Source organism: Chlorocebus sabaeus, chromosome 24 (assembly GCF_047675955.1).
Source record: "Chlorocebus sabaeus isolate Y175 chromosome 24, mChlSab1.0.hap1, whole genome shotgun sequence".
In the NCBI taxonomy this organism is placed as follows: domain Eukaryota; kingdom Metazoa; phylum Chordata; class Mammalia; order Primates; family Cercopithecidae; genus Chlorocebus; species Chlorocebus sabaeus.
In genome coordinates this window covers 39,606,650-39,626,177 of record NC_132927.1, presented here as the reverse complement: position 1 = coordinate 39,626,177, position 19,528 = coordinate 39,606,650, and the positions used below count along the sequence as shown (strand labels likewise).

At 41.6% G+C, this 19,528-nt stretch overlaps 1 protein-coding gene across 1 annotated transcript in view; it reads right to left on the bottom strand.

Annotated features, from left to right (window-relative positions):
* The window catches only part of RHOJ (ras homolog family member J), a 104,522-nt gene that overhangs the window by 24,735 nt on the left and 60,259 nt on the right, over positions 1-19,528 (bottom strand). The window contains exon 2 of the mRNA XM_007986915.3: positions 1,628-1,686. Within this exon, the coding sequence (XP_007985106.1) occupies positions 1,628-1,686 (59 nt within the window). The remainder of the gene's footprint in view (positions 1-1,627; positions 1,687-19,528) is intronic.

Below are 19,528 nucleotides of genomic sequence, written 5' to 3'. Positions count from 1 at the left end.
TTTCAGAGTCACGAAATAATCACTGCCATATTGAACTTTTCAAACCGGATTGTATTAATACAATCTGACTATGGGGGAGGAAGGTATAAACTCCTCTCTCTTTCAGGCTATGAGTTCCTGACGAATGGGGACACCCCAATGATTGTGTGATTGAAATAGAGCGGGCAACTTCAGCCTCCAAAGTGGTGTACCCTTGTGGCTGGAATGCTTTCTGTTGGGGGCATGAGCTATCCTGAGGCCCTTGTATCTTAGATCAGAGAAGCAAACTGAAATCAGTTTGAGCATGTAGGGGGCCTCCTTTCTTAGTCATATGGCTTGCTATTGACATGAGTGGTCGCTTCTCTCCCAGTTCCTGGTGGTAGCTTACCAAAACAGGCATCTGCCAATGAGGGGACCCTGGATGCTCTTAGAAGCTTTGAGTCTGGTGTTAGATTTTCCAGGCTCCGCACCCTAGCCTGGTCAATACCAATCTTTGATGTTCCACATGCATTTATACAGTGGTCCCTACAAATTTTCACAGAAATCCCCAAAGAGAATTCCATTTATTTATATTATTGTGAAGAGCTTTCAAGTTGAGCAAAATGATGTATATCCAAAACAATTGTGAAAAAAAAGGCCTAGATGAATGCATTACTACAAACAACAATTCCCAGGGAACTCACACTGAGAAATAGCAGGGTAAAATGTTCACTCCAAAGGACTTAAGGTGTAAGAATGTGGACAGACTGAACAACCCGCTGATTTTGACCTAAATAAATGACCCAAGACATATGATAACAAAAGCTCTATCCAAGACATTGGACTACAGCCATCAGTTCCTTAACCACTTCCCCTCCACCAATCCACGAACTGGATTAGAACATTAGAACCTGAGAAACTTCGTAGTGATGTGTGGGATGCTGGGAAAGACAGATTAAGTGCCATTTTCACCCAAAGAGAGCATGTGCCAACTGATTAAATGTTGAGGGTTTTAGCCCATTGTCTTACGTAATTGGTGGGCCAGTTTCTCCAACTTGAAGAAACAGTCCTGACAAAGTGAGAAGATTTCAAGAATCTGAGGGAATTTGGAGTCAACCCCCAGTTATTCAGGGTTGATTCTCACTTTTGGAAAACATCTAGGATCCTGACTTTTCTTCCTTCTAACACGTAATCCATCTCCCTCTCTCTTCCCCTCACCCCAGCCAATCTCTTTTTGGGCCTTTTCGCAGTTCATTAGGCAATTCAAATAAAGGGTGGGCAAAGAAAATAACCTGAAAAAAATGGGTGCAACTAAAATTTATGAAATTGATCTATGAATCTTGGATCTGGAATAGGTTTCCACAGAAAGAAATTGAAACTCTTGGTCACAAATCTGTTATTCTGGTTTTTGATGGTTATCAGTCAATGAATGAATCATTATTTACCTATCAATGCCTTGAATAATGTAACAATTTAGATTTTTGTAGTTATAAGTATTTTTAAAATATCGAGAATGTGATTTTGGTTGTCATTTAGGCAGACAATAAATTAGCCCCAAATGATCAGAATGGGTAATATTTGTGCTATGAGTCCCATCTGCCTAAGCAAACGGATCTTTTTCTCCCCTATACCACCCCCCCTCCAATGAATCGAGATAATAAAAATGTACCTGTCCCGCGGTGTCATACAGTCCGAGCAAGTGTTGCTTGCCTCCCACGGTCACAGTCACTAGGGGAGAAGAGAAGAGGAGAGTCCATAAACACAAGCTTCAATCAGGCACCTTCACATTTTTTCCATGCCAGCATCTCCTTGGGCAGCAAGGAGAGCATATGCCTCACCCATGTACATTCTAAACCAAGTTGACAGCATAATTTCCAAATGAAAGGTAACCTTAGGCTGCAGTGATGGCAGATGGTCTTAGCCAAGTCCAGATTTCTCAACAGAGATGAATATTATTGGTGCCACCAGGACACTCTGTGGGCTACCCACCCATCCTTATTCGTCTGTGGAACACCAAGCTTCTGATGAGGAAGAATGCTGGGCCCCTTTTTCATTAGTTATTGCCTGCTTTTCTTTGGTTTGGGACATCTTTCAGGGCACAGAATTGTATAAGTAGCTTGTCTATTAGAAATCTCTCTGCTTTGAAATATTTATAAAACCCTAAAAACAGAATATTATCATACCTATTAATACATGTTTTTATAGTCTATAAAGCAAGCAAATAGTTAAATGAGAAGGGCTTAGCGTTCATTTTGAAAAGTTTTTTTAAAATTAGATATTCCTGTGCTTTAGCACAATTGATTCATTATGATTTTGAACTTTAGTTGCAGAAGACATTGTATGGGTTCAGTCTTCCATACGTAAAGGGTGTTTAGAGGGTGACAAGTAGTGAGTTTGACTTACTCAGTAGCTTACTGCTTTGCCAAGGAATTGTGCCCTGAAAATGAGAAGCAAAACAGGGATAGGAACCACTCTGTACATGTCTGGAAATGAAAGTCTCAACTTGAAACTAAACTGAGATTGAACAGATTGAATGCAGGAGTCATAGAATTCTTTTCGTGAATGGAAAGAGCAAATTTAAATTTCCAAAAAAAAAAAAAAAAAACAAAAAAAAACCTGAATCGCTTTTTGGAAAAAGGAAATAAAATATGAAGAAAAGTATGAGTTTTTTCTCTTGTTAAAATGTGTGAATTCAATGTGAAGATGATTTTTGAGTCTTTCTATCATTAGCTGTGCAGGAAATGAAAGATAAATTGAAGAGCAATCTTTTATAACCGTATCTCTAACAGCCAAATTCTCTAGCCTGCTGCTTAGAGTTGCTGATTCGGTGTTGATTTTACTTTTATTTCTTTTCAGGTTCATGGGCTCCATGTATGCAAGAAACTTCTTAATGGCTCATTCTTTGAAAAGCAAAGCACTTGTTTAAAAGCACTATGTCCCCAGACACTGGGAACTATTTTTCTAATCTACTCAGATCGACATGTGTTCAGCTTGATAACATGGCTGCAACCACTCAGATGAGCTGTTAAATGTGTATTTTAAAATGGTGAACCCAGCTCCATCCACCCCTGGTTACCATGCTGACAGAAGAAGGGCGTTTAAACGTTTTCACTTCCTTTCACAAGTCAGGCTAGCCATAGAAATGGAAGTGAGGCAGTGTGGCCCAGAGCTCTCGTCCTGTTTAATTTTTCCTCTTCATGCACAATGGCAGAAGAGAGCCCAGTCAGATGTCTCTGAAATCTGCCTAAATGGTTTCTTCAGTGACCAGTTCACTAACTTGTCATGGATTAGGCATGAAGGGAGACATCCAGCTATTACAGCATGGAACCTCGAGTGAGCCCAGTACGTGCAGGTCAGGGGCAGCTGGCTGTTCCAGAGACCCCTTAGACTGTCTCATGACATACAGGCCCGGGGCCATCTGTGGAGTGATTCCTAGAAGTCGAGTCATCCTCACTGCCCCACTGGGCACTGCAAATATTCCTAAGCAATGGCTCTGACCTATGTTACTGGAGCCCTGGAGTGCCTGCTCAGATATTCCTTGCTTTCTCAGTCATTCTCTTCAGTCTGTTTTTCCTTGGGCCTCACCCTTTTCTCCTGTGGCAGCTTTGATCCCCGGGAATTTCTCCAGGCCTGAAGTGAGCACAGGAAGGTGAGGTAGTGGGTGGAGGATCTGGGCAAAGCTTTCTCTTTCCTCTGTTCTTTCCTTCTTCAAGAGTCTACTGGGTTCCTGGACTGAACTCGGTGGTGGGAGTAGAAAGACCAGATGCAATTCTTCCTTCCATACATCATGGAGACAAGTGGTTTCCTGGCAAAGCATGGGCACTGTGCAGTGTGGCATGAGCTGTGTCAGGCGCAGTGTGAGGGGTGTGGGGGCCTGCGGCAGGGGTGCTGCTGGCTGTGCACATGTCTGCACACACACACTGCTGGAGCTGGATCAGAAAAGGCTTTCTGAGACAGATACGAAAAGAGGAAGTCAAATTATCCTTCTTTGCTGACAATATGATTCTATACCTAGAAAACCATAAAGACTCTGCCAAAAGGCTCACAGAACTGATAAATGACTTCAGTAGAGGTTCAGGATACAAAAATCAATGTACAAAAATCAGTAGTATTTCTATACACCAATAACATTCAGGCTGAGAGACAAATCAAGAATACAATCCCATTTACAATAGCCACACAAAAATAAAATACCTACATCTCTACAAGGAGAACTATAAAACACTGCTGAAAGAAATTATAGATAACACAAACAAATGGAAAAACATTCCATGCTCATGGATTGGAAGAATCAATATTGTTAGAATGGCCATAGTGCCCAAAGCAATACAGATCCAACAGCCTTCCTGTCAAACTACTGTAAACCAAAAATAAAATTCTAAGCCCCCCAATTGACTGAGTGGAACCCTCCTCTTGGTTAAGGGCATTCCAAAGTAAACCTGAAAAACTAGGTCAGGCCATGATGGGAAGGGAGGCTGGGTGGAACATGCCTCATCATACTCTCCTCCCTTTGGAATTTAGGCACAGCTGACCAGCATTAACATGAAAACAGAGGTCTTGTGACTGACAAAACAGACTCTGTAGTAATAAGATACCAAATTGCAACCTGACTCTAGTATAGCATCACATGACAGAGAACAAGCCTTGAAAGAAACCAAAGTATTTTCCCCTAAAATATCTTTGAGATATTTTGAAATGGCCCTGAAAAACTGTCTCTTGTCTACAATCCATAGAAAATTCCTTTCCCTTTTCATGTCTTTTCGTGATCCAGGAGAGATTTAACTAAGAGTCTGGCACCTTTTAGGGTCTGATAAGAGACACTTACCATTTGTTCTCTCTGAAGCCTGCTACCCAGAGACTTCATCTATATAACTATCTATCTATATATTATATAGATAGGTTGCAGAACCTTGGTTTCTGCAACTTTCCTTATCTTAACTACAAACATTTATTTCTGTTGACTTCAACTTTTCAGACAGAGCTTAACCCTTTCAACCAATTGCCGATCAGGAAATCTTTAAATCCACCTGTGACTTGGAAGCCCTTGGGCTTTGAGATGTCATGCCTTTCCAGGCCTAATCAACATATGCCTTACATGTACTGATTTATGTCTCTGTAACTTCTGCCCCCCTCAAATGCATAAAATCAAGCTGTAACCAACCATCTTGGGGACATGTTCTCAGGACCTTCTGGGGCTGTGTCATGGGTCATGGTTTTTACATTTGGCTCAGAATAAATCTCTTCAAATATTCTACAAAGTTTGACTTTTTATCATTGACACTACCAATGTCATTTTTTACAGAATTAGAAAATACTGTTCAAAATTTCATGTAGAATCAAAAAAGAACCTGAATAGCTAAAGCAATTCTAAGCAAAAAGAACAAAGCCACAGGTATTACATTACCCTACTTCAAACTATACTATATGGCTACAGTAAACAAAACAGTGTGGTACTGGTACAAAAACACACACATAGACCAGTGGAACAAAATAGAGAATCCCGAAATAAAACTGCACACCCACAGCCATCTGATGTTTGATGAAGTTTACAAAAATAAGAAATGGAGAAAGGACACCCTACTCAATAAATGGTGCTGGGATAGCTGGCTAGCCATATGCAGAAGAATGAAACTGGACCACTACCTTTCACCATATGCAAAAATTAACTCAAGATGAATTAAAGATTTAAATATAAGACCTCAAACTATCAGAATTCTAGAAGAAAACCCAGGAAACACCATTTTGAACATTGGCCTTGAGAAAGAAATTATGACTAGGTCCTCAAAAGCAGTTGTAACCAAGACAAAAACGAACAAGTGGAACCTAATTAAACTCAAGATCTTCTGCACAGCAAAACAAAAACAAAACAAGCTATCAACAGAGTAATCAGACAACCTATAGAATGGGAACAAATATTCATAAACCACACATCCGACAGAGGTATAATATTCAGAATCTATAAGTAACTTAAGCAAAAACAAAAAAGCTTTCTAATAACAACATGAACAGATACTTCTCAAAAGAAGACATACAAGTGGCCAACAAACATGTTTATGAAAAAATGTTCCACATCACTAATCTTCAGAGAAATGCAAATCAAAACTATAGTATAATACCATCTCACACCAGTCAGAATGGCTACTACTAAAAAGTCAAAAAACAACTGATGCTGGTCAGACTGTGGAGAAAAGGGAAACTTATACACTGTTGGTGGAAATGTAAATTAGTTCAGCCATTGTGGAAAGCAGTTTGGATATTTCTCAAAGCACTTGAAACTACCATTTGACCTAGCAATCCCATTGCTGGGTAGATAAAAAAAAAAAAAAACAACCAAAAAACAAAAAACTGTTCTCCCAGAAGGACATATGCACTTATATGTCCATTGTAGCACTATTCACAATAGCAAATAAATGAAATCGATCTAGGTGTCCATCCAGGGTGGACTGGATAAAGAAAGCCTGGTGCATATACCTCATGGAATACTATGCAGCCATAGAAAGAATAAAATCATGTTCTTTGTAGCAATGTGGATGTAGCTGGAGGCCATTATCATAAGCTAATTAATGCAGAAACAGAAAACCAAGTACTGCATGTTCTCATAAGTGGGAGCTGAACATTTGGTACTCAGGGACACAAAGATGGCAACAATAGACAGTGGGGACTACTAGAATGGGCAGGGAAAATGGGAGGGATGGGTTGCAAAACTAACTATTGGGTGCTATGCTTACTACCTGGGTATGTAGTAAACATAGTACCCAGGTGATGGGTGCTGTCATACCCCTAACCTCAGCATCATGCATGATACCCATGGAACAAACCTCAGATGTACTCCCTGAATCTAAAATAAAAGTTGAAATTAAAAAAAGAAAAGGCTCTCTGGAGGAGAAGATGTCTGAGCTGAGTTCCTGAGGATGTCCAAGAGCTGCCCAGGGTGCACTGGGGCAGGCACAGCTATGGTCCTGAGCTGCCCAGGGTGCACTGGGGCAGGAACAGCTGTGGTCCTGAGCTGCCCAGGGTGCACTGGGGCAGGAACAGCTGTGGTCCTGAGCTGCCCAGGGTGCACTGGGGCAGGAACAGCTGTGGTCCTGAGCTGCCCAGGGTGCACTGGGGAAGATGATACCAAGAAGGTGGGCACACAGGGCAGGGCTGCCCTAGCTCACTAACTGAGGCTTCATTCTGATGGCTTTGTAAAGCTATGAAATCCTGAATTATTCTTTTCCTCAAAACGAGTAAAAGAGAAGGACTTAAAATAATTTCCTTGAGTTAAGGCAAATGGTGGGGGAAGGGAGGATGCCATTTTGGGTATGGAAGCCATGTTGGATGTTCAGCTTTGCTATGTAGTGGCTGTCTAGTCTGTCTTGTGCGGGGTCACTCCTGCTGGAGGAATCCTAAAAGAGGGGGCAGAGCTTGTGCCCTTAACATTTAATTTCCTCTTTTCTGCCCTTTTATTCTCTCATTCTATCAGAAGGAAGATAAGTAGATCACACAGTTTATGCCAGAGGACGTCAAGGGACAGCCAGAGATAGATCAAGTGTCAATCAAACATTGGGGGTTATATGGGTCATGGCTTTGTGAGTCCTTATCTTGGACTGGCAGTGGATGCCTTATTGCTTGCCAACCTGTGTCCTATGAGGCTTCTCAATTTGGAAATGAGTCAGTCACACCTGCACAGAAGGAAGGTAGTGTCATAAAATGCTAATGGTAAATGTAGTGAGATTCAAAGAGCAGGATCTTTCAAGTCAGATAGTTCTGTATTTGAATCCTATCGCTGCTATTCATCACTGTAATGACCTTGAGAAAGTCACCTACCGTCTCTGAGCCCCTCTTTCCTTATCTATTAAAAATGGGGGATAACATCACCTACCAAAGAAAGTACTTGTGAGGAGGAAATTAAATGAGAAAATGCCCGGCACATAGTCTGACCTATGGTGGGCGCTAAACAACTGTTATTTTTCCTCTTTCAGCAAATGCTTATTGAACCCATTCTAAGGACAAGGACTAGCCTGTCTTGCTCTCCACTGAATACTCAGTGCGCATTAACTGGCACATGGTGTGATCTTAATGTTTGTGAATTACTAGTCATTTTCTACCCTATAATAGGTATTTAGATCTGTCTGATATTCCCCACTGGATAGGAAGATCCTTGAGGGCAGAGTCTGCATGCCCAGTATACCCCACAGTACACAGCCAGTTCCTGGCACACATAATAGATGCTGAATACACAGTACGGATATAGAGCACTGGGGGCAGAAGAAAGTTCTTCAAAATGTGCAGAGGGGCAGCTTGAAACTCCTGGCAAGATTGGAACTGCTGGGAAGGGCCTATAGCCAGCAAATCTGCCTGGCAGACAGTGGTCAGACTAAAATCTCAGATCACCTTCTATCCCTGGAGCTATTAGTGTTGTTTTCTGAGCTTAGAGAGGTTTTAAAGAGAGTAGGTCAAATGACCTGCTAATGGCTCAGATGGTTCTCTCAATAAAGTGTGAAAAGTTGTCAGTGACCTGGTAAGTATGTAAAATGAAGGTCCTTTTCCCCAAATCCATTAAACTCTTTGCTCTCTTGTCTGTCTTCTTTGAGTGAATTGCAGTGGTTAATTTTGTGACTTGGTGTGAGATGCTAATGAAGTCTAAGTCCTGGTCTTGCTGTCTTGAGTTTCACCCAGAGAGAAAATAGCTCAGGTAGAACTTATGTCTATTTCCCTCAGCATTTCAGTTATCTCACAAAACAATGTGTGTTCTGCAAATCTGGATGAGGAAGTGTCGGTCATGCCCAGTAAACCATCAAAGCCCCTTCCTCATTGGGTTGTCTGTCTCAGCTGCCAAGAGTGGTCTTTTGAAGTCAATATTATGAATATAGGATGGCTTTCAAGAGAAATGCTGGAAATGTCAGGTCAGTTACAGGGATGCCTCCAAGTGCCATTCAGTTGCTAGCGCATAACCAGCTGTCTGCATTCTTATGTCTCGTGTACTGTATTTGCCAGGTAGAATGAGGCACACCTGACTATGTGGTGTATGTAGTACCACAAAGCTGCTATGTTGGAGGAAGAAACACTGGATTCTGGATATAGCAAGAAATATAATTTTAGGAAAGTTAAAAACACAGCTTTCATGCAAATATAGGATGAGCACATATCAAAGATTTATTAACTCGTTTGTGAGTGAATCTGCAAGATGGTAAATCTTGTTCAAAGAGCATTTTGAAGAACTAGGCATTTATAATATTTAAAAAGCAATGTTAGGCCAGGTGCAGTGGCTCATGCCTGTAATCTCAGCACTTTGGGAGGCTGAGGCAGGAAGATTGCTTAAACTCAAGAGTTTGGGACCAGCCTGGGAAACAAAGGGAGACCCCGTCTCTACAAAACATAAAAAAGAAAAATTAGCTGGCCGTGGTGGTGTGCATCAGTAGCCCCAGCTACTTGGGAGGCTGAGGTGGGAGGATGCTTGATCCCAGGAGATCAAGGCTGCAGTGAGCCATGTTTTTGGCACTTCACTCCAGAGCTTGGGTAACAGAGTAAGCCACTGTTTGGAAAACAAAACAAAACAAAACAAAACAAAACAAAACAAAACAAAACTAAACAAAAAAACAGGAAAAAAAGAAAAAAGGCAATGTTAGCATAGGTGGTTAGTTTCAATAGAAAACTGGCTATTGTCCTATAGAAAAGATAACTTTTGATGCCGTTTCCACTAAATTGGAATTGTTTGCATCTCTGCTCATCAAAATGTACAAGTTAACATGTAACTTCATAAAGTCTAAGCTTATAGTTAATAGCAGAGAGAAACAAAAGTATTTCCCTTAGGTAATTAATAATTAATTGATCCTTGAGGGTGAGGGTGCACGGCATGACACTGAAAGGACATGTTGCATGCTTTTGACCTTATATCCCAGTTTCAAAGGCTTTTTATAATGCCTGAATTTTAAAAAATGTAACTTTATTTTAGGTGCAGGGGTTCACGTACATGTTTGTGACATAGGTGTATTGCGTACTGATGGGGATTGGGCCTCTAGAGTGTACCCATTGCCCAGATTGTGAACACTGTGCTCATTAGGTAGTTTTTCAACCCTTGCCCCGCTCCCAATGCCTGAATTTGAGTCCATGTTGCTACTCATTTTGTGAAATGATGGGAAGTAGTCACTGGGCCTGTTTCACCCAGAAAGTGAACAAATTGCGTGTACCCTAATGGGGCAGAAGAAACTATACGAAGTCAGGGGTAATCATCACAACTGGGCATCTATGCATCGAGGGCTGCATGAAATGGAGAATTTAGATGAGCATTTGTAATTCTGACCCTCATCATGCTGACTGAGTATCTTCAGCAGCTTCCACTGCCCCTTTCTCATCTAACTGATCCTTATCTCCTGCTCCCCTTCCTTTTCTGTGGCCTGGACGATCCTGTCCGGGACAGTAACTCACTTAGTTCCAGCATTTGCTCCTGCAGGCTGCTTGTGTGCTTTTTTGACCTGTTTTAAGGCTTACAGACATTCATGTACCTTTGATAAGGAACAAACTCACAAGCATCAGGGTTGAAATTCTCTTCAAATCAAAATAAGTTAGTAGTTAATATGAAACTAGAAACAAACAATGCATTTACATAAATATGAGTGGTGGTGAGTTCTTTCCTGGTAGAGTTTCATTCTTCTTCTTAATGCTGCTGGAAATTCTTCTCCCCCGTGGACACCAGCTTGCCTCTGCCAGCTCCCTTGTTTCCCTTCTTTGCAAAGAGTGCCTCTTGTCACCTGAGCTGCAGGCTGTGTGTACATGCGAAATGAAAGTGGTTCAGGGAAGTCCCTTATTTGTTGTGCTGGCATGAGGTCCTGTTTTCGTAGAACAAAGATGGAACAGAAAACCAAAGAGGTTTCCTGAGAATATGTTAGGATTTTGAGCTGAGGGCTTTCTTTCCTTAGGTCCTGTATATTCATCCTGCAATAATGGGAGTCCCATTTGAATAGGGTAACATACAAGTGCCATGTACTTCCAGCCTTGGTCTTGTTTCTTTTCTCCTTTAGGTATGCCTATTGTGACTTGTGATTTGGTTTATAGTTGTGCCAGTTTGTTGTTGTTGTTGTTGAGGCAGAGTCTTGCATTCCAGGCTGGAATGCAGTGGCATGATCTCAACTCACTGCAACCTCTGTGTCCCGGGTTTAAGCGATTCTCCTGCCTCAGCCTCCCAAGTAGCTGGGACTATAGGCACAAACCACCACGCTCAGCTAATTTTTTTTGTATTTTATATATTTTTTTGTAGAGATGGGGTTTTGCCACATTGGCTAGACTGGTCTCAAACTCCTGGCCTCAAGTGATCTGCCTGCCGCAGCCTCCCAAAGTGCTGGGATTACAGGCGTGAGCCACCACGCCTGTCCAGTTGAAAAATTTGTAACCTCCCTGGATTTTAAAGCAGGAGAACTGGTTGGAGACCCACTGTGAACAAACTCTTGAAACTTGAGCAAGCTGCAACTTCCCTAAGCCTTTATTTTCTTATTGGCAAAATGAGGTTCATTTCAGGGCAAAGAAGATTATAAATATGAAAGTTTTGTATGTCAAAACTCACACAAATGTAAGGTGGTATCACTGGGCAAATGGCTTCCGAATTAACAATACCTCTGGGAACAGCTTCCTGGAATAAAGTTGCCCTGGTTCTGGGGTGAGGTGGATATTTAGGGAAAGGTCTGCCCTTTTCAGCACCTGTTTGATGATGGAGGAGGAGGAGGAGAAGGAGGAAGAGAAGGGAGAGGAATTTGCCTAGTTCCAGGACTCTGGGATGAAGCCAAACCAAAGACAGAGCCACAATTCCAAGACATCCACATCCTGGAATTTCAGTCTTTCTTGACCTCACTCTTCCTTCCTCAGCATTTATTTGATCTCCACATCCTGCCAATTCCACCTGCTATTTATCTTTAGAATCTGACTCTTCCTTACCATCCTCTTAGCTGTCGCCATTAGCCCCCCCCAGCCCCACCTTGTCAATTGCAAAAGTTTTTTAGTTGGCATCCCATTTTCCAGGCTCATCTTCTGTCCTTCCTTTCCTCACTGCAATCAGAGTAACACAGCTGCAGCTCCCAATCATCTCCAAGATAACATTCAAATACCATCTAAGAGCTTACAAAGTCTTTGCAATCTGGTCCCTGGCTTACCTTTCCAGCTCTCTTTTATGTTTTACCCTCCTACAACCCAAACTTCTTGCAATGTGTTGTATTCGTGATGCCTTTGCTTAAACTGATCCCTCTGGAATTCTGGAAAAGAAATTCTGGAATGCTTTCTCCATACTTGTTAGCGTGGAAAACTCCCACAACCTGGAAAACTCACTTCCATCATGCTTCTCTGATGCCCCCCAAATATCTTAAGGCTGTTTTGTGTTTACTCATCCATGTCATAAGAAGCAGTGTATTATTTATTCTCATGTCCCAGGGTCTAACATAGGCTGGGCATGTAGCTCCATAAATATTGGCTGAGTGAATGAAAGTACATTATACTCCAACCAAATTGAAGGTTTTCATGGAGGCATCTATTTTCTCTCGATGAGTCCTTGGCATTTCCCAAAGCGTCATCCATTAGCTTTTCTGGACACTTAATGGCAGAATGGGTCACCAGCAACGACATTAGAACGGGCTCACCTGCTGTGAGGGGATGCCATGGACACGTGGCTCTGCTAGGTGGAATCTGTGTTTGTAACTCTCCTCCACTTCCTGGTCAATTTTCACCAGCTACAAGGCTACCTGACTCAAGGCCAGTGGGGCAGGACCCCTGGCAAGATGTCTGAGGTTCCAACTGAAGCCAGGCCAGCCTGACATTAGCCACAGAGGACAGGGGAGTTGTTTTTTAAGTAAGACTTTGGGAAGAAGTGACCGAGTTATAAGTTCTGATAAAAGTGGAATAGTACGTTCCTGTCAATAGTTTCCGAAAATTATTAGGCTTCTAAAAATTATATTAGATGCCAGCTATACCTAGTTGGAAAATGTGATGGAAAATATCATTTTCACAATAACAATAAAAACTATAAAGTGTCCAGGAATGTGCAAGACCTTCATAAAAAAAAAAAAGCACACCACTTTGCTGAGATACCTAAAAGAAAACAAATAGAAAAACAGCTTATGTTCTTGGGTGGAAAGCTTTATAGTGTAAAAATGTCAGATGTTCCCAATTTAATAAGTTTCAAGTCATTTCAATAGGACTTTTTTCAGCTGGAAACATGACAAAGTGATTATAGTGGCCGTATGAAAAATTAAACTGGTGAGAATAGCTAATAATGAAAAAGAATGGCAGGATGTATATGTTAACATATATGGCATATTGTATTGTTAATGTGTATTATAGTTTTACTAATTAAAGCTGTTTAGCTCCAGCACAATAATCATGGAAATAAACAGGATTTTCTGTCTGTCACAGTGCTATGTGACATATGTAAGGTTTTGGTGTATGATAAATAACATTTCAAATCAGCAGGAAAAGAAGTAGTAGTCAATATTATGTATTTATCCAATTGATTACTCTTTGGAAATAAAGAAGACTTTGAAAATACAAAAGCAAATGATGAAATCTATAAAGAAAAATATGGATATATTTGAATTTAAAAAAAGAAAGGTAAAATAGGTTATTGGATGGGGTAAAAAAAAAGAAAGGTAAATACACTGGAAAAATGGTTATAATATATCTTCATATATTATCAAAGAAGATTATATCTTTGATACATAAACAGGTTTTCTAATTAATAAGGATTAACCCAAAAGAAAATAAGAAAGAATACAGACAATTTACAAAGAAATAAATATAAAGGGCAAATTAACATTGGAGTGAAAACAATTTAAATTAAAGAGAGATACAACCTTGGGTCATTCAAACTGGCAATGCCGAAGAGAAGAAATACCCAGTGTGGGTGAGTGCATAAAGATATGGACACTTCACACTGCTGGAGAAAGTGCAAATTTATGGCTTAATTCTTTTGGAAAGCCATTTGGCAATATAGATCAAAAGCCTAAACAGGAAACATCTTTTTCACATTTGACTCGGCAATCTTATTCTGCAGTGTATCCCCCATGACAGAATAAAAGCTAATGTAGTATTGATATAAATAGAGGGCATTTGGTAATTATGGTAAACAACATCTGTACATGTGTACAACAATGTGTATATGTAAGTTTATTCATCATCAAAGTGTTTATAGTAGCTAACAGTTGGAAACCATTTACACACTCAACAATCAGGGACTGGTCCTCAGCAGTTACAGAGCAGCCTTAAGACCGAACCTTTTAAAAAATAATGGGGAATGTGGTAAAATATTCAGGATATAATGTGCAGATAGCAGGAGATAAAGTTCTACATGTATATGTAAAATAACCACAGAAAACACTTTATTTTTTCCATTCTTTGCTATCATGAACCTGTACAACAGTTAGAAAAACTAGTATTTGGGTGTGGTTATTGTGCTGTTGTTAATGTATATACAGATTGGATTAAATGTCATTTAACTTACCTCCCATCACTTAAATTCTATCATTTCTCCTATATTGACTCTCAGAAGCTTTCATCTTAGGCTTATCCAGATTTATTTTAGGCTGTAAGACCAAGCTTATAATTTTACGAGTAGAATGTGTGATAAATAGGTCTGCTGCAGTGGAGGTTTATAAACTACGTATTGCAGAGCAACTCATCTTTTTCAGAAAACTATGATGAACCACTAATGCTCTAACTATACTTGCTTTCTAGAGGTACCAAGAAAATATTGTGCATTTGAGAATGTGGGAATCTGCCAAAATGTATTAGTTGTAAACTGAAAGAAATATATGAGCTGTATAGACAACAATAGTAAATTGGTTCTAAATATAGCCCTTTATTGACAATGTCTAGGCATAGTGAGATAAACTAGCCAAGTGAATATTTAGTGTGTGTTTCTGCTCTCAATAACTTCTTCTCCAGATGATTACAATATAATTTGGAGAACATTAAGCCATTTTTCTCTGTTTCCTACTTTGGTGCATGGTTGTCATCCTAAGAGTATATTTACTTGCCTGTCTCTTTGTTATTCAGTCCTAGAATTTTATGTTTTGGTGTTTTTTCCCTTTATTTACTTCATTTATCTTTTTCTAATATCCCCAGCCAGAATATGGGTTCTTTTTAGGTAACAAACATAGGTTCTTTTCAAATAAAAATAAGGTAACCTTATTTTTTTTATTTCTTAATATAGGTCAAGAAATATTCATATCTGGTGATTCACATTTGATGGTTAATTATGATTGGGGGAGGATTATATATATGATAATTAGAGATAAAACAGTGGTTGGATCCTTTCTGTAATAAATATATGCAAGACCATCTTTCACTGTTACCTTTATTATTAAGTATGTTCTCAGAGTTTGTGTAAGGTAAGAAGTCTATCACTTCTCTGTCCTTGTTCACATATTTTTCCCAATTGTTTTCATTCAAAGCACCTACAAATAAAAATATAATTTTTGGGATGCTTATCAGCAACATAAAGTGCATGGTTAGCTAGTCCTCTTAAGGAAAGTTTCAAAGTTGGTGAAAGGATGCACTTAACGTTGACTCCTTTCAGCACCTATGTTATGCGTTGTCACTGAAAAATAGAAAGATGCCTTGTGCAATATCTGGCTCCTGGGGTCAATAGGCTCACTAGATTAGCAGTTTGAGGATTCGAATTGTTATTCTTGGCTTTGCTGATGCTTTTCTGCCTGGTTTTAGTTAAGGTACAATTAATTCACTAGAGTTTCTGTGCATTTAAAGGCATTTAAAGCCGAGGCAGGCGGATCACGAGGTCAGGAATTTGAGACCAGCCTGGCCAACATGGCAAAATCCTGTCTCTACTAAAAATACAAAAATTAGCCAGGCATGGTGGTGCACACCTGTAATCCCCAGCCACTCAGGAGACTGAGGCAGGAGAATTGCTTGAATCCGGGAGGCGAAGGTTGCAGTGAGCCTAGATCATGCCACTGCACTCCAGCCTGGGGGACAGAGTGAGACTCCACCTCAACAAAACAAAACAAAGCATTTAAAAAATGCAACTCAAATATAAATAGGAACCATGTGGTACATTCTTATGGTGGCTTCACATACAAGGAAACAGTACCTGCAGCCAAAAATATTTGTAAACCATTCTGATCTCACCTGAAAGATAAAGACACCAGAGGGGATTCAAATCCTGAACCGTAGCACTGCTTCTTAAAAACACCTTGTTCTCGGCCGGGCGCGGTGGCTCAAACCTGTAATCCCAGCACTTTGGGAGGCCGAGATGGGCGGATCACGAGGTCAGGAGATCGAGACCATCCTGGCTAACACGGTGAAACCCCGTCTCTACTAAAAACACAAAAAACTAGCCGGGCGAAGTGGCGGGCGCCTGTAGTCCCAGCTACTCGGGAGGCTGAGGCAGGAGAATGGCGTAAACCCGGGAGGCGGAGCTTGCAGTGAGCTGAGATCCGGCCACTGCACTCCAGCCCGGGCGACAGAGCAAGACTCCGTCTCCAAAAAAAAAAAAAAAAAAAAAAAAAAAAACAAAAACAAAAAAAAACACCTTGTTCTCAGTACTTTTCATGGCCTGCCACAGCCTTGAAGCTTTGCTTCTACACTCTTTAGCAGCATGCCTTTGTAAAGAGTTTAGTTTCCTTTCTGGCAACTCAGGAAACCCCAGGGCATGACTGGTACCCTCATACTCTCTTTTGGGCTGTTGGGGAGAGGGAAGCTGGGTGGCCAAGGGTGCTTTCTCTCTTCAGTCAAAGAAGGGGAAAGTAGAAGGAGGGGAATGATGATAAACTTTTATAATTTAATACTTTTTCTTATAGTCCCAACATAGAACATTTATAATACTACACATACACACACACACACATATATATATGAAATATATATATATACACACAGGTCAAGGGGTTATTTGCTAAACTCTCTTATTATACTAACCTCATATCTTTCTCTTGGAACCTGTAGATACTCAGCTGCGTAAAGTATGACACTGTCAAGGCTAGCATGGGTGGCTGAAACTGCAATTTCTATTAGACCAGAAGGTTAAAGGCTCCAGGGTAGGAAAGGGAGTTAGAAATAAGATGATAGCCTTCTTTGTTTGTTTTTTTTTTTTTGAGATGGAGTTTCGCTCTTGTTGTCCAGGTTGGAGTGCAATGGCATAATCTCGGCTCACTGCAACTTCCACCTCCTGGGTTCAAGCAATTCTCCTGTCTCAGGCTCCTGAGTAGCTGGGATTACAGGTGCCCGCCACTACGCCTGGCTTAGTTTTGGTATTTTTAGTAGAGACTGGGTTTCACCATGTTGGCCAGGCTGGTCTCAAACTCCTGAGCTCAGGTGATCTTCTTGCCTCGGCCTTGCAAAGTGCTGGGATTACAGGTGTGAGCCAGATGACAGCCCTCTTGGAGTCAGTCACTAATAGGTTACAGGCAAAATGAGGTTGTGCCAGGGAGCCCTGTGGATGCGGAGTTAGGACTTCCCCTGGATGGGGGGATGTGAAATCACCTCCCCTCCTCTGTCCTCGTGGAGTAAGGTATTCAGGACCTGGTGTGGGAGTAAGGCTGGGGAGGGGTGATATTCAGTGGCTTTGCCAGTAACTACAGAGAAATGATAGCCTTGTGAAAAAAAATCAGAGGAGGGGAAAAAAGTCATATTTGCTGGGGAGAAGGATGGGGTCGGTGGGGAAGGAATATGGTGAGAAAGGAAGGAAGATGTAGGGAGCCGTGGGCTACTGTAACCTGAATCCATCTTTGAAAGCACCTCCTAAGAAGAAGGGGCTGGTTCAGTCTGGTTTGCTAGGCTGTTTGGGCCTGGCTCACAGCTTCTTTGGTACCTTCATTGTTGCCCTAATCTGACCTGGTCATCAGATAGCTCTCTGACCCGTGGCCTCTCTCTGCTTTCATCAGTCTTGACCTACGACCCTTCATCTGGGAAAACCCAAATGAATTCTGGAGGATTGTTAAACTTCTTGTCTGAGCTGGCTCTGCCTGGAAGGGCAACTCAGCTTGAGCTGGGCTTGGTTCTTGAGTGGACAGGGGTCAGGGATGCTGGCGACTGGGTCAGGGCGAGCTGATAAAGAGACTCTTTTTTTTTTTTGGAGACAATCTCACTGTGTCTCCCAGGCTGGAGTACAGTGGTGCGATCTCGGCTCACTGCAACCTCCAGCTCCTGGGTTTAAACAATTCTCCTGCCTCAGCCTCTTTAGTGCTGGGATTACAGGCATGTGCCACCAGGCCTGGCTAATTTTCTTTACTTTTTTTTTTTTTTTTTTAAAGATGGAGTCTCGCTCCATCACCCAGGCTGGAGTGCAGTGGTACAATGTTGGCTCACTGCAACTTCCACCTCCTGGGTTCAAGCGATTCTCCTGCCTCAGACTCCTGAGTAGCTGGGACTACAGGTGCGTGCTACCATGCCTGGCTAATTTTTGTATTTTTAGTAGAGACGAGTTTCATCATGTTGGTCAGGCTGGCCTCAAACTTCTGACCTCATGATCCGTCCGTCTTGGCCTCCCGAAGTGCTGGGACTACAGGTGTGAGCCACGGCACCTGGCCATTTTTTGATATTTTTAGTAGAGACGGGGTTCTACTAAACATGTTGGCCAGGCTGGTCTTAAACTCCTGACCTCATGATCCACCTGCCTCGGCCTCCCAAAGTGCTGCTATTACAGGTGTGAGCTACTGCACCCGGCCAAGAGACTCTTGTCACGTTGGTCCAGCCTATTCTTTCCTGGGGGGACTGATACATTACTGAGCCCTGCCCTCCAGGAAGGGACTGGCCAAGAGACAAAGGATGTTACAGAAGAGCCATGTGTGGGTATGATTGGGGTGGGCTGCAGTAGCATACTGATTACCTTTGCTGTCGCTCTGGCATCCCTATCTTGTGAAGCTTGCGCTTCTCCCTCCCATCCAATCACAAATTTCTAATGAGGGCTATACAGTGGGACTGTGCACTCTGATCCACAAGCTCTTGCCTAAAGGACAAATGTCTAGCAGAGTATTTGGCCCACTATAGGGATTCAACAGATGGACAATAAATAAAATAATATTTTTAGTCACGGAGATGCCAGTCCCCAGTTGGCATATAGTGCAGGGAGTAACTGACACAGGGATGAGCTGTGGAAGCATGTGGTTGAGGAATAAAGGATAAACACATGGCCAGGCATGATAGCTCACACCTGTAATCCTAGTGCTTCGGAAGGCCAAAGCAGGAGGATCGCTTCTTGAGCCCAGGAATTCAAGAAGAGCCTGGGCAACATAGCAAGACCTTGTCTCTACTAGGAAAAAAAAAAAAAAAAAAAAAAAAAAAAGTTAGCCAGGTGGCATGCACCTGTACTCTTAGCAACTTGGGAGGCTAAGGCAGGAGTATTGCTTAAGCCCAGGAGTTGGAGGCTGCAGTGAGCTACAACTGGGTCACTGCACTCCATACACTCCATCCTGGGCAACAGAGCGAGACCCTGTCTCTTAAAAAAGGTAAAAAAAAAAAAAAATGGATAAAGGTGCCATAATGATTTGCAAATGCCCCAGTGACACAGAATATCCTTCTGTTCATGGTAGAGTTGGCATTCTTGGTGAAGTCAAGGCAAGAGCCTCTTCTTAAGGCTGCAAGAAATGTGTGG